The following is a 14,814-nucleotide window of genomic DNA, read 5'->3' as shown; positions in this document are numbered from 1 at the left end:
ATAGCTAATATATTGTACAGAACCTTTCTGATGGTTATTTGGGCATGAAGAAACTCTAATGCATCATGCTGCTTTACCAGCCTTAATGTGAGTTTCTTCTGAAAATAGACTGATATACCTACACATGTATTCGCCTGCTGAGCAGTAGCTTGTCTATGTGTGGAAATCATTATAGCCCTGCACAGAAAGAGTACTCTCCACTGCTATAAGCAATGCTTCAGACACAACGTAGATGTTAGTGTCTTCCAGGGTCTGAGGGGCTTGTAGGAAGTGGAACTTTTTGTTCAGGCTCCTAGCATTGATCATTAACACCTTCATATTATCCTTTGCTTGTTTCATTATGTTGGTAGCCTTAACAGTTTGGTATTACTTAAAAAAAGGCACTGTGGGGTGGGGAATATTTTTTGCCAATAATTGAATCCTTAGAGGGGACAGATACAGGCCATCCCTGGTGAAGCAGCATGGTCTGTCATTCATATCTTCCCCGGCTGACAAATATTAGACCCCATTTGAATGACATCAGAAACTGAGCTAATTGTTGAAGTCAGTTATTTTTGCTCATATCACTGCATCATCCTTGGAGAGTGCTGCTCAATGCTAGGCTCATATCTGCCTTGAACACAATTTGAGAGCTCCATCATGTTCCTCTTCATATAATCAAGGGAGGTACATACACAGTCATTCACACCAGCATGAAGTATGACAGAGTCTTACGGTTACTTGTTGTTGTTAAAGAGCTTGAATGCATGCATAATTTGGTATCAGACAAACAACTAACCATCACTCTTTCCTTGCTCAGCCTGGTAAGAGGCACATCTGTATGTCCTACAATGGAGTCACCTATAACAAAACTGTTTAATTGGGTTGATGCCTCCCTTACTATGAGCTACCAGCTATGACTTGAGTCTCCTTGTGCTATGTGAGGAAGTAGGATTAATATGAGTGTGCTTCGTGCCTGTGTTTTGTTTCGGAGGTCTCTGAGGTTTAGATAAGTTAATCTTTAGAACCTCACCATATGGTGATTGTGTGTATTGTGATGGCCTTGGAGATGTGTGTAGTGGTTGTGTCTTGAGTTTTGTTGTCTGAGTTTACCTTTGCTTTGCTACCTACCTTACCTTCAAGGATATTCTTATCTCTCCTCTCACTGTGTATTTGCTGTTTGAGTAGTAGATGATTGTCAGACAGCATGAGACAGTTCTTAACACTGTTTCAAGATTACCCATGTCAATCAGGCTGGTTATAGAAGCTGTTGGGAAGTGCTGGTCCATAATACCGACAGGAATGACTCTGGGGCAGAGGTAACTTTAACTATTTGGAGTTCGGTTTTAGAATAATGTTTGGGTAGACTTTCTACCGAGTTTTTGAATTTCAGTTCAAAACAACTAACCTGGAAACCTTCTGCCACCAGCAAGATCTTGTAAATAATTATGGTAAAAACAAGTAGTAATTTGATATTAAATCATTGCTCTCAATATTTTTATCAAGGATCTTTTAGTCTGGTGACATGGGTAATCTTGAAAGTGTTAAGAACTGTCTCATGCTGTCTGACAATCATCTACTACTCAAACAGCAAAACACAGTATACGAGAGATGTACATAAAGAATCTCCTTGAAGGCAAAACCCCCCAAGCAAGGTAAACTCAAGACACAAGAATTGTCAGCAGTACACTACACATCACACATCTCCAAGGCCATCACAATACACACAATAAGCACAAAAGTGTCACTTTACAAAGTGGGTGAGAGAGAGAGAGAATTATGTTGCCAAATTATCATAAGGGCAACAACTGATACACTGGATTTGAAAACACAGCTACAATAGGATGGGTAGGAGGGAAAAACAGTTCATAGGTAGGTACTAGGCTATCTGCCCGAAGGCATTTATAAGCCTAGCTTGTTTGACTGTTAGTTCTGAGCTGATTGGCCTGGAACAGCCCCGATGCAAAGACAAGTCCTGAACTAGCCTGACATGCATTCAGTACACATGAATGAAACCAGAGCATTTTGGAATGTGTCTTAGAACATGCCTTTTGAACACCTGTCTACACCATTATCAAACTGCAAGTTAGAAGCCATTTTGAGAGGCAGGAGACTGTACTACAGGTGAACCTGTAGGTGTCCATTCTGTTGGGGTAGCTAAACACATTGATACTCACCAAAGAATATAGTACAGTTGTCCAAGATACCATAACAACAGATATTTGAGGAGCAGTCATTACTGTTAACAGGTTTCTCCCTCCATACCCCTATTTGGGATTGTGTTATATAGTTATTACACACTTCATCTTCCATAATATTTATAAGACTGCATAACTGTCCTAATGTTATACATATTTGTTTATTATTTACATATTGCAGTCTCTTGCTGATTACTGGATATTTGTCTGCCGCTAGCATATTTCCCTGTAATGATTTTCAAATTCAAAGAGCACAACAGAATACTTAATAGCATAGTTGCTTTATACGGAAGTTGTGTGCCATCAGCGTCACTGCCTTCACTGGTGCAAGACCGTCATTAGTTGTCATATAGAAAAGGGGTGTCTTTGGAAATTCACCTGTAAAAGTGAGAAACAAGATGGATGCAAAAATGACAATGTACAGTGATCTCTCTATGAAGATCTCCTGTGATGTTAAGTATCTTACACAGCTGTACTTTCATGATAGAAACAAATGTGGAGTCCTTTCATAGGAGAGGACACATATGAAGTGCGAGTATACCTTGATTTTGAACAAACTGACAGGGTGATATCAGTGTAATACAGTATCAACCACTCTTATTTTCGAAGTTATGTAGGTACTGCTAGTAAATTTCATATTAACCCCAGAAGAATTTGAGATCTTATTTTCTTAGTAAACAATGACTGGCCATTAACATTCCAGAAAGAGCATGCTAATTTGTCAGCCCAACCAGTGTGCCCGTTATAAATCGACCATATACCAATGATACCAATGGAAAATGTCCGGCTGCTAAATTATCATTGAGTGGACGCACTTTCCTATCCATGTATAGAAAATATAATCCAAGAACTGAACTCTTAAAATCAACAATCTTCTAGATGCAGAAATTCTTCATAAGCTACTAAGTCAGCTATGATGTTCAGCATTACCCACACCCAGCAATCTAATCAGCCCCATGCCCACCTCAAGTGCCCAGATAAAAACTTCCTATAGAAGAAATCTAGCATAAATAAAATATTTTGACTGAGTAAAGCAAAGCAATAGTGGAGGCATGAATTGGTTAAAAGTTTGCAAAGAGCGAGTCAGAAAAACATTGGTCCACTGCTAAAATGTAAAAATATCACTTCAGAGTTGTATGATAAATGATCTGACAGTTTACCTTTACAAAGCCGAATCACAGTGGTGCGAATGCTCATATGAGCGACTTGTAACCACGAAACTGAAAACAGCGACAGTCCCTAATGTTCGAAAATCAGCAAATCGAAAAGCAGATTTGCTGATTTTCGAACATTAATGTCAAAACAAAAATGTAATAAGGTTCAAAGCAGGAGGGCAACTCCGAGATCGCACTACAGTGGGGAAAGGGACCATTTCCTAATCCCCACTATAGGGAATCCACCACAAAATGTTGAATGTGCAATGAGCGAATGTCAATGTGCATTCGCTCATTGCACATTCGAACCTTTTTCCATTTTGCGTTTGCAAACTTCGCAAACTGTTCTTCGGACAAGTCGTGTTCACCCTTGTGCAATACACACAAATGAAGGTAAACCGATCTGACAGTATATTGACAGTGTATTTCTTTCATCAGGTTTTTCTCTGTTTAAATCTATGTAGCTGACACACTAAGATACAGAATACCTATTTACTTTTTAAATTAGTCGTTCCCTTGTAACATACAAAACACTCATTTTATACTAAAAAGTGGGAATTGCTTAATAAAGGCATACTCCGTCATCTGCTGATATCCTGTTGTATAAACAATAAATCAGTAATTTCAGAGCTATCCCCTTCAGTTTGCTATGAACTTGACTCGCGCTTGCTGATCTGAATATTCTGGTGCTGACCGTACGTTACCATAACTCAAAGCAGGAGGAAACTCTCAAAACAGAACTGTGTTCTACAAAATTATTTTAACAGGAAAGGAGATCCATTTTTGCAAAACTCATATAAGCGAAAAGGGCCATTCCTGTATGTCCAGTAAATTACTATTAAAAAGAAAATGCTACATATTTGATCTAAATGGAGCAAAGCGTGCACTGTCTCTTTAAAATATTTCCCATATGTGAAGCATGCGCTGTAATCTCTTCTTAAACCATTATCAGTCAGAACACTGTAATTCTTATGGTGCTTTAATCAGCTCACCTGAAAGATACAAAGCCCTAATAATACTTTAAAGGTACCTCTGTAAACTGTCAGAAGGTTGCACTTTTTTTCTTTCAAAAAAAAAAAGGAGCAACAGAGATCCTTTCTCCATTGCTCACTTGCTAAACAAGTGATGTACTGCCTAAGCCTGGGAACCCAAGTCCCATATGCATGTGCAGTCCATCATCAAAGAGCAGAATCATGAAACAATGTGGAAGAACACCATGGTGTCATTATACAAAGACATTCTTTATGAAAAGTAAGGAATTTTTTTCTTAAATAATGTTATTGTATAATAGCAATAATCGACTCCTGGGTGTGGTATATTGAAGATATGCACATGGTTGGCTTTGTTTAATCACTCTGGCTTCACCCTCGTGATAAAACCACACCAACCATGGGTAAATCTTCAATATATCACACCCATTTTGTCGGGTATTGCTATATTGACCACTGTATGTCTTGAAAATCTTTTGTTATATTGAGTTTCTCACTGAAATATGCATTCTCACTTATTGTTTTCTCATGATATTTGCACAAAATGTGCTTTCCCTGCCTGGTTAAGTGATTAATCATATTTGTCATAGCTAAAAGCACTGTAGTGTCTCAGCCATTTGGTGAGTGATTATCTACTGGTATGTTAACCTCTGTAGATCCTGCATTACTGTAAATATTTTCAAAGTATAACTACTAGGAAAAACACTCTTGTATGTTTTACATTAGTGTCAGTTCCTCTTCACCCACAGGCTTCTTAATATATAACTTTTTTTACTTCTCGTGTTATTCTTTTAAGATATTTTATCGTTATTGCCTTCATACTTCTTTACCCTGTTTAATGGATATTTTTTCTTTTTCTCTTTTACTTTATTTCCTTAGTATACTGGTGTTTGTTTTTGAAATGCCTTCTATGTATATTCCAAACTAAGCTTTCTAAGTATTTTATTTTGTATCCAACAACAATTACACTGACTTAATGCCAAGCATCATATAGTCCCTTACATGTTCAGGTTTACTGTCACTTTACTTGTATGGCTTTTTCTACTCGCGATATCATCTCTGTCATATTTGTCAGTACAGTTTCCACTATTCAAGAGCTTGTAATTGCATTATTAAGTCAGTTATTCAAACTGCTATTATTTTTTTTAATCATAAGCATTTGCCATTTTTGTTGCTGTCTTACCATACTTGCATGGCTTACTTAATGTTTAGTTTGCATTTTCTTGCGAGTCAGATCATAAATACTATGTGTGTGAGCTTGCGGACATGTGCAGGTGGACATGCATATATGGTTACTTTTGTTTTACATATAGAGTATTAAAATAAGTGATTTAAGTGTACTAAATAAAACGGAAGCTGCATAGTTTTTGTTCACTTGACTAATAGTGAAGCAGATTTTCAGTGCCAAAGATCTTTCTATTTGCATATAGTTTTCAGAGTCCTCTTTTTCTCTGAGATTTAGTTTTCCTTGTTTGAAAAATTTAATTTATGAAGTATCTTTGAAATTTAGCAGTTTTTTTTTGAACTAGTGATTAATCTTAGTTTTTTTCTCTTCTCATTTACAGAGTCACCCAGAAATAGGCTTGGAATCACCTCCCGTGTCACTTGTTCCTACAACACCAACAACTCCATTGGGAACCACACCACCTTCTTTAGACAGTAAGTTGCATAACCTCCTACATAGCAATGTTATTTATCTGCTTTTAAAATTTCACTAAAATGAACTAAAGATGGGAGAATGCAAATATATATATTTTTTTGTCTTGGCACTCTTATTGCTTCTGGTTTTCTTATAATAAGAACAGTAGTGGCAGTCTAGATTCATATTTCAATCCACATGACATTTCTTATTGGCTGGTAGGCAAAAATATGGCTTGTAATCTGATGATGTTCAACAAACACACCATCTTACTGGCATATGGTTAGTAGTGCCTTGCTACTCTCCCCTGACAGTCTCTCAAAGCTTAGAATTCCTCCCTCTGCCTGCCTGTAACAGTGAAGGACCAGGACAGCACTTCAGACTAAGAGAGTTTTCTAGTGCCACAGTCGGAGAAAGATCTTATGGGATACTGCTCTTTTCTCTCTGGGTGTTATCAGCTTCAGACCTCAGATAAGAAACCTTTTTGTTTTATTTCCTCTCTGTGCCTTTTTCTATCAGTGCTTGAAAAGTATATTCTGTTGATTTGCTTATTTTGTTCATGTGGAAAATGTGTGTGCACTTTTTGTATTGGGCTGACCGGGAAACCAGTACTTCACTTTTATCTGGGTAGTTTTTGCCCCCTGTCTTGATGGATTCATTTATGCCCCCTCAACCAACTTCTGCATCTGAACCAAAAAAACAAAAGCATACATCAAAAATATGCATCCGATTAGCTTTGGGCAGGCTATTGAACCAATCACTTTATGTTACTACAACCACACCAAGGGATATGGAGGTATCACAGCTGTAAGTGACATGAGGTCAGACTCCTCCTGTGAGGCTGTACCTTTGCTGCTTCAGGTATAGGACAACTAAACCCTTTAGGTCCAGTAAAAGTAAAGGATTCAGAACTGATTCCAGTATTGATACCCCCCCCCTCACATGGATTATCCAACTGGTGTAGTATATGCTAAAGCTGATGGAATACCCACCAGTTATTAGGACAGCAGTTTGGACTGATTTCCTACTTGATTTGGTGGCTATTCTCAGGTCATTTGTTCAGAAGTTGATTACGGGATGCATACCCAGTTATGAGCAACTCTGATGCTTCCACTACTGGTCAATTTGATAAGGAGGATCCCATATCTGAGGACTCTTATTTGTCCGAGTCAAATCAGTCTATTTCCTTGGATGACAAACAGGTACAGAGACTCAACAAATGTTTTCTTTTTCCTCAAATGTTGTCAAGAAAGCTTATACTTCTTTATTTATTGAGGCTTTGCCTAAGAACGGGTTTGAGAAATTTAGAGTATGCTTGGCCTTGACTGTCCTCCAAGCCCCTTTGTCTGCAGACCCAGCTTCTTTGTCCCTAGCAACTTTTGCAAATAAGAAGAAAATGTTGTCTTCTAACCTTTTCCCTCTAGATTCACTAGGCAAGGGGTTAGAATCTCAGGGAAAGAATTTGGCATAGCCCAGCAAAATAGCTTTTTTTTTTTTTTTTTTTTTTTTTAACTACCAGTGTTTTAGGTGGAAGTGTGTGTTGAGATGCGCATAGAGTTTAGATGAGTTTTCTGGATCGTTGCCCGCAGAGCAAAAGGTCTGTGTTACACACATTATTTCTAGTGTTTCTCAGATGTGAAAACGTGCTTTAAAAAGTGCTTTGGAGGAGGCTGACACTATTTCTAGAAGTGCAGCATTGTCAGTGGTGATTTGGAGGCATGCTTGGTTGCACACCCAGAATTTTTCTGTTGAGTTAAAAGAAATGAAATTATGAGTGCTCCTCTTGCATCTAATTGTGTTTTTGGTATAGCATTGACTCAGATCTGTAAATAGTGGGATAGCACAGGTAAATTGATGCTAGGAGGGTCAAAAATGTTTGATACTCCCAAGTTCTCCTTCTTAAAGGACAATGGGATTTTATTATTAAATGCTCAACTTTTCTGTCATTTTTCTTCCTATTTACTGCCCCTGCTATGAATAAACAACAATACAGCATTTAAATATTTTAAATTGACTGTTTCTCTCTACTAGAACAGTCTGTGGTGATATCACTTTCAAAAAACTTTTGTCCCGCCTTGGAAAAGCTTACTGCAGTTTTCAATTCACTGATGTTATCAAGGCCACTGAGTACAGGTAGTTTTCTAGCTATTTCCCTCCCCAAACTGACATCACCACTACTGTCCTAAAAACCCACCCATGCTGTGATGTCACAGCTCCCTGGTCCTTCCCCTAGCCATGCAGAATGTAATGGCTCGAACAAGGAAACAATACACGAGTCAAGTCTCCTGCTGTGAACTATCAATCACGGTGGGTAACAGCTCAAATTACTTTTAGAGGGAAATTAGGTGTGAAGGGGATGGAAGATGAGTCAAAGTAGTACAATTTAGGTTTCACAAAAGACTGCAGTTTAGCCATTATAAAAAGACGCAGCAGCAAAAAGCACTTTTGACAGTCTGTTCTGTAGCATTTACACTGTTTGTGTTTTAAGTAGTCCTTCAGTGGCATGAAATGTTACTTAAAACTGAAAAACAGCGGTGTATGCATGTAAAATCAATGCAGTGAGAGGAGCTTTTGGAAGACAGAGGCTTGAGTGATGTAAGTTGTTTTTTCAGACAAGCACTGCATTGTGGGATACCTAGAGGCAGATTAAACAATCAGAATTATTTCAAAATGCCAGACCCCATATGGTCAGACTCAGAAATTACATATAAAAATATTTAAAAACCTGTAAGTAGTCCCAGAGTGGTGTTAAAATGCAGGAAGCACTAAATCATTATGAAATAAACATGTTTTTTTGAGTCTGTGGGTATGTTTCTCCTTTAAGCAAGATATCCTGCAATGGCCTAACAAGCAGAAATCCCAGCTGAACAAAAACCAAGGCAATAAAAGGAACTGGCAAGTTGACAGCTCTGCCAAGCCTAACAAGAAGGATTCTTGTCCTAAAAAAGGATTTTGTAAGAATTGAAAGGACTGTAGAATACTGGAAATAACTGGAAGAAACAGGAATGAGACTGAAATGAAATGTCTTTATCTTTTAATTACTCCGAACTATGCTGAACAGGTGTCAGTCTCTCCTTTATATGTGCCTAATCGTCTTGTACCCTTCAGAATAAAAATCTGAATACACCGTAGTTCAGTTAAGAATGTTTTATTATGTACAGTGATGATAGAGGTCAACAATATCGGATTCAAATTATACTGCTCCCAATAACAGTGCTGATAAACAGAAAAAGACTGAATTATAATGTCCGTAGCTTCTGCACTTATTATAGTGTCCGTGAATAAATTACTCAGAATGTCATCAGTATCCGAATCAAATCTTAGTGGTGCCAGTAACAGTGCTGGTAAACTTAAAGATTGAATTATAACGTCTGTAACTTTTTTCACTAATTATAATCAGAACTATTCCTTTCCTCTGGAATAATACAATTAATATTCTGGATTGCTGGATATTTGACCTGACGTCTACACTCACTTGAGTGTCTGTACCAACCTTCTGTGGACTGCACTGCAATGACTTTATGTATTAGTCCAAATGAACTATCTTCCTCTAGTATCTGAAATATCTGTCCTAATAATATCAAAATCCTGTAAATTTCTTACAGGTTTTACACACCTGTTTAATCTTAGTTCCCAAGACTGTTTGTACTTAATGTACAGCTCATTCTGTTATCAAATTTTATTCTTATCAGTGTTTTTGACTGATGTTTACTGAAACATTACTTTCTATTGAAACTGCATGTAAAATGAAGATAGTCTGCTTTAATGTGGCTGCATTTCTAGGCCTATGCAAAGAGAGTACTGTATTAATGTCTAACAAACTATATTTAAGTGAAACTAATCTTGCAATTCCCCCTGAAACCCCTAAACAGTGGTCTGTTTTTGTAGTTACTTTAAACTTTTAAATATAAGATGAAGACACAGGCCTGACCTTACATTTTTAGAACTATGCAAGGTCTGTTTTACTAACTGCATTTATGTAGGATTTATCCTGGAACAATTCTCTCTGAGATAACTGAACTGGGACTTGCTTCTGTTATTACTTTATAACTCTGTTAATATAGTCTTTAAAGGATACTGGAATGATCACTAGAACTAATGTAAGATATTTTTTCCTCATCTGGTAAATAAACCTACAGCCTTAATTTTGACCTCTGGGTGTCACTTGAGCAGTTATGGTTCGTTAGTTATTTGAAACTCTTTCAGATTGAAGTCTGTTAACTTTATGATTTAATAGTAACTGTCTAATTCCTAAATATTTTATATAAGTTCCATATAAACTTTCTTTTTACACCTATAACTAATATTCCTGTACATTTACTTTTTCAATCTGCTGTGATAAGATGTCTGCATTTTAAATTTGTGTGTCAAATATCTACGTGCTGTAATTTTGCAAGTACATTTACTAAAACTTGTGCTTTCTAAATTTCAGATCAATACTTTTGCATACCCTGTCAGTGTCTTTAACTTTGTCTAAAATGCAGTAATGTGCACTGTAATCTTTAACAAATTATGCCTGACCTGTCATGTCTTGTGTATAATAAATGACTATTATAAATATTATGTATTTTTAGAAAACTTATCTTGATAAGCCTGTTAGAAATAATTGTCACTTTACCCTTAAACTAATGACTGAATAATGTCAGGTGTGTTGTCATTCTGTAAAGTCTGTTCTAATTGTATTTGCATGCTATTTATGCATGTTGTAAACTGACTTCAAAAGCTTGACTAAAATTTACACTGGTGAGACATATTTATACAATATATCTGAATATTGTTAAAATAATGGTTTATGGATGCCATATTCTGAAACATGACAATTATTACTAAAGTGATTCATATTTATACTGAACATCTAAAAAGCTATATATAAATGTTATATTCTGGAAACTAACCAAACTAACACTAAAGGGAATACCTTTTTTGCCAGTATCATCTGAACATAGAAGCATAAACTGAAATCTGGAAAATGTTCTTATTATGCTGTGGAAACTAAACTGTGTCTAAAGGAATACCTTTTTCTGCCAGTATCATTTGAACATATAAAGACATAAAATGAAAAATTTTACTATTACACAGTTGTCTGAAAACATAACTTGACGTTCTGCGTACTTTAACTCTAATCCACATAAATGCACATCTGTTGTATACACATTTTAACAGTATTTAATACTTTCTTTAGATAACTGAAACACATTTACATAAACAGTTATACTGTATATGTACTGAATAAAGAGACATTGAAAAAGAAACTGTAATCTTCACTTATGGCTTTGGTTGTCTTGTCTTTCTGTCAATACTTGATTTGTGCACCACAAGTGTTCCCAAGTTTTTTTTTTTTTTTTAGCTGACATTTGACTCTTTTTCAGTACTACTAAATGCTGCAAAGATTTATCATTACTGTTTACAGCTTTCTTGGATAAATAGTAAGAACTGTTACTGCATAAAACTGACACTAGTCATATTTAACTTGTCTTTACCATACTGTTTTATGGCATGCAGTACTGTCTTTAATTCAGCTCACTGAGTTGGCCTGTAATCTGATAACTCAGTTACATAAATTTTTGCTTCTGGTGTGCTCTGAAAAACTGTAGTTTCTATATGAAATGTATAAAATCTTGAACATTTACTTTTACAGATTTATGACTAGAATTTAACTGATCTGATCCTGGAACTTAGCTTGTTTGTCCTTTATAAGTATATGAATTTTCCTCAAACAGTAAAATTACATTGCATTTTTCCTGACTTGAGATGTGAGCCACTGGTTTCAGTAGCACATAATATTTATGTAGCCCTCTTTTCTTGCATGGGATCTGAACTTTTTACTAGACTGTCACTTTTAAAAATGTAAACTTTACTTTAAATTCTACATTCTGTAAAACTAGCAAAACTTCATTTAATATCTGTAAATGCTCTTCTGTCAGTATTAAGATATTATTTATGCATTACAACACTTTATTACCATAATTCAAAGGTCTTAAAAATGTCTGCATTTCTAAGCCTGTGCAAGGAGAATACTGTGTTTGTCTAACAAACTACGTTTAAGTGAAACCTAATCTTACAGCTTGCCCCCTTCCAACTTTGACTATGCTGAGTTGCAGCGTCAGTCTTTATCAGATACCTTGATGGGTGCTTTGTCTCTCAAGGTAACTCAACAGGGTGCCCTGACTGTCCTTGTTTTGCAACACATGGGTGCTGAACTTTGTCAGCAGGGTTAACGGATGACAATGGAAAGAACATCTGCCTCTGTTTAGGGGGGAATTCCCCCTTCGTCTGCCAGACCAAACTTTTTCCTTTTCTAGTCTCCAGCAAATGCCTATCTCAGGGGTCATAGAACCATTCCCTCCTTCGAAAAGGATGAGAGGCTTTGATTCCAGAATTGTCTTGGGTCCCAAAAAGAAAGAGCTTTTGTGTAGAACAGAGTTGGTCCTTTATTTTCTGAATTCATTTGTCAAGGTCCCCAAGTTCAAAATGGTCACCATGCAGACATTGCTTCCACTTTTGCCAGACCACTACTTCATGGTGACCCTCTTCTTGATGGTTGCCTATCATCCTATCACCATTGCTCATAACTTCAGCAGATATGAGATTTGTTGTTCTGTATTACTCTTTGGGCTATTCACTGCACTGCGAATGCTCACCAGATGCTTTGCTTGTGGTAGTGGCCCACTGTTGGACTGTAGGCAATCACTTTTTTCCACACTTGGATGACTTGTTGATTTGTGCATAGTCTACGTGCGGGTATTTGGAATTGCTAGAGAAGATCTTGTCTTTACTGTCTCTCATCTAAGAATTATTTTAAACCTCCTGAAATCCTGTTCCGACACCCTGCAAGGACTTGTTTTTCTGCCATGCATTTCAACTCCAACAAGAAAATAGCCTTTCAATTTGAAGACAAGGTCCTATCTTACCAGATGGTGTGTCTGGAATTCTGAGAGAGGAATATTGTCTTGTTAAGAGAATTCCTAAAAATTCTTGAACTAACTGTGTGCATGTTTCTCATGATACCACTGTCCTGTCTTCACTTGAGAAAAGTTCAGTGGTATGTCTGAAATTGTTCACAGTGGTCGGTGCTGCCCTTCTTCAGAATGCAGTTATAGTGGTGGAGAGAACAGTCGAGTACCAGTTCAGGGCTTCCTTTCTCACCTCTGGTGCCAGTGTAGTCTGTCCAGACAGATTTGTTGGCTTTGTCTGGGGAGCTGAGCTACTCTGGATACAAGTGCAAGCCACTTGGGGACCCAAGGACACACACAAGTACTTCAGTATCAAGGCATAGTTGCTGGTGGTTCACTCCTTGAAAGTCCTTCACCACCTTTGGACACCAGCTCCTCTTTTGGTAGTTATGGACAAAACCACAGTGATGTGGAACCCCAACAAACAAGGGGTACAAGGTCTATCCTGAGTGCTGATCAGCAATTATAGCCTGGGAGTGGGCATCTCAGTATTCTTTGACAGTTCAAGCATTGTGCATCCCATCAGAATAGAACATTGTGACAGACAAACTAAGGAGATCCTGGGCAGACCTGCACGAGTGGAAACATAAGGCATTGGTGCTCCAGGACCTAGCCCAGATGTGGGTAATGCCTCAAATAGATCTGTTCACATCCTTTTAAAACAGATAACTGGAGATATTTTGTTTCAGGCATCCTAGCAGCCTTGCATGGAAGATAGACGGATTCTCATTCCCTGTGACAGGATTGTTCTTGTATGCGTTTCCATCTTTTCCACTGTTTCGCAAGGTGTTTCTGAAAGTGCAAAAAGAATTGCCAAAGATCATTGTGGTGAACCCCTTCCTCTTTTGGCCCAGGCAGTCTTGATCCTTCTTGTTAATGGTGTTGGCCAAGGGCAATTGCCACAAAATTCCTCACACAGTGAACTTGCTCACAAAGTCTCAAGGGTGAGCACAGTGCACCCTGATTTGGATAAAACTACAACCTGGATGATTCTATCATGACTCTGTTTAGGCACTTCTTTCATGAGGATGCTGTGCTGCAGGTGTTTAATGAGGCCAGAAAATCTACCACTAGAAAATATTATATTTACAAATGGAAGAGTTTTTTTCAGTGTTGCCTAAATGGAAATATAGGGTCCATCGTGGTTAGTAGCAGTCTGATCTTGAAACATTGGTATGAACTATTTCAGGGTGGCTTACCGTGTGCATCCATTAAGGTGCATTTAGCAGCTATCTCTGCTTGTCTGCCAGTGTATCCAGTGCTTTCTTTTTCTGTTTTGATAAAACAGTTCATGAAAGGAGTATTACATATGAGACTCCCTCACAGTCACATTCCACCTTCATGGGATCTCAGCTTGTTCATGAAAAATTGATATTACCACCTTTTGAACCGGCATCTTGCTCTCATCTCAAGTTCCTAATGTGGAAAACACTTTTGTTTATTGCTCTGGCATCTGCAAGGCAAGTTTCTGAGCTGCAGTCTCTCATGGTGGGACAACCTTGCCTTATTTTGTTGTGTTATGGACTAACTCCTCCTTCATGCTAAAAGTGGTCCCAAAATTCACTCTGTCAGTCTTATCAACTACCTTGTGTTCTCTCCAGAACTTGAGTAAGGGAGAGAAGATACTTAATACCTTGGATGTGCATAGGCAGCTCAGGTGCTACCTTAATAGAACCAAGGCATTTAGGAAAGCCAGAAGGCTTTTTATTTCCTTTCCTGGGGCAAAGAAAGGTCAACCTATCTTTAAGCAATTCATTGCATGTTGGTTGCTATCTGGTGGTGTTTTTTGTTTTACCCACCATGGCAAGGCAAATCCAGGCAATGTAAAGGCACATTCCAACAGGGCATTTTCCTCTTCAGTGGCATGTTAGAAAGGAGTGGAATCAGATAGTATTGTAGAGG

The 14,814-nt window shown here is 37.6% G+C and overlaps 1 protein-coding gene across 1 annotated transcript in view; it reads left to right on the top strand.

The window, feature by feature from the left end:
• The window catches only part of ARMH3 (armadillo like helical domain containing 3), a 2,648,735-nt gene that overhangs the window by 1,502,715 nt on the left and 1,131,206 nt on the right, over positions 1–14,814 (top strand). Inside the window, exon 12 of the mRNA XM_044055591.1 lies at positions 5,886–5,979. Coding sequence (XP_043911526.1) covers positions 5,886–5,979 — 94 coding nt within the window. The remainder of the gene's footprint in view (positions 1–5,885; positions 5,980–14,814) is intronic.

Source organism: Protopterus annectens, chromosome 14.part0, assembly GCF_019279795.1.
Source record: "Protopterus annectens isolate FY-2018-M chromosome 14.part0, PAN1.0, whole genome shotgun sequence".
Taxonomy (NCBI): domain Eukaryota; kingdom Metazoa; phylum Chordata; order Ceratodontiformes; family Protopteridae; genus Protopterus; species Protopterus annectens.
The sequence above is the reverse complement of the archived record's forward strand: the minus strand, read 5'-3'. Positions and strand labels throughout refer to the sequence as shown.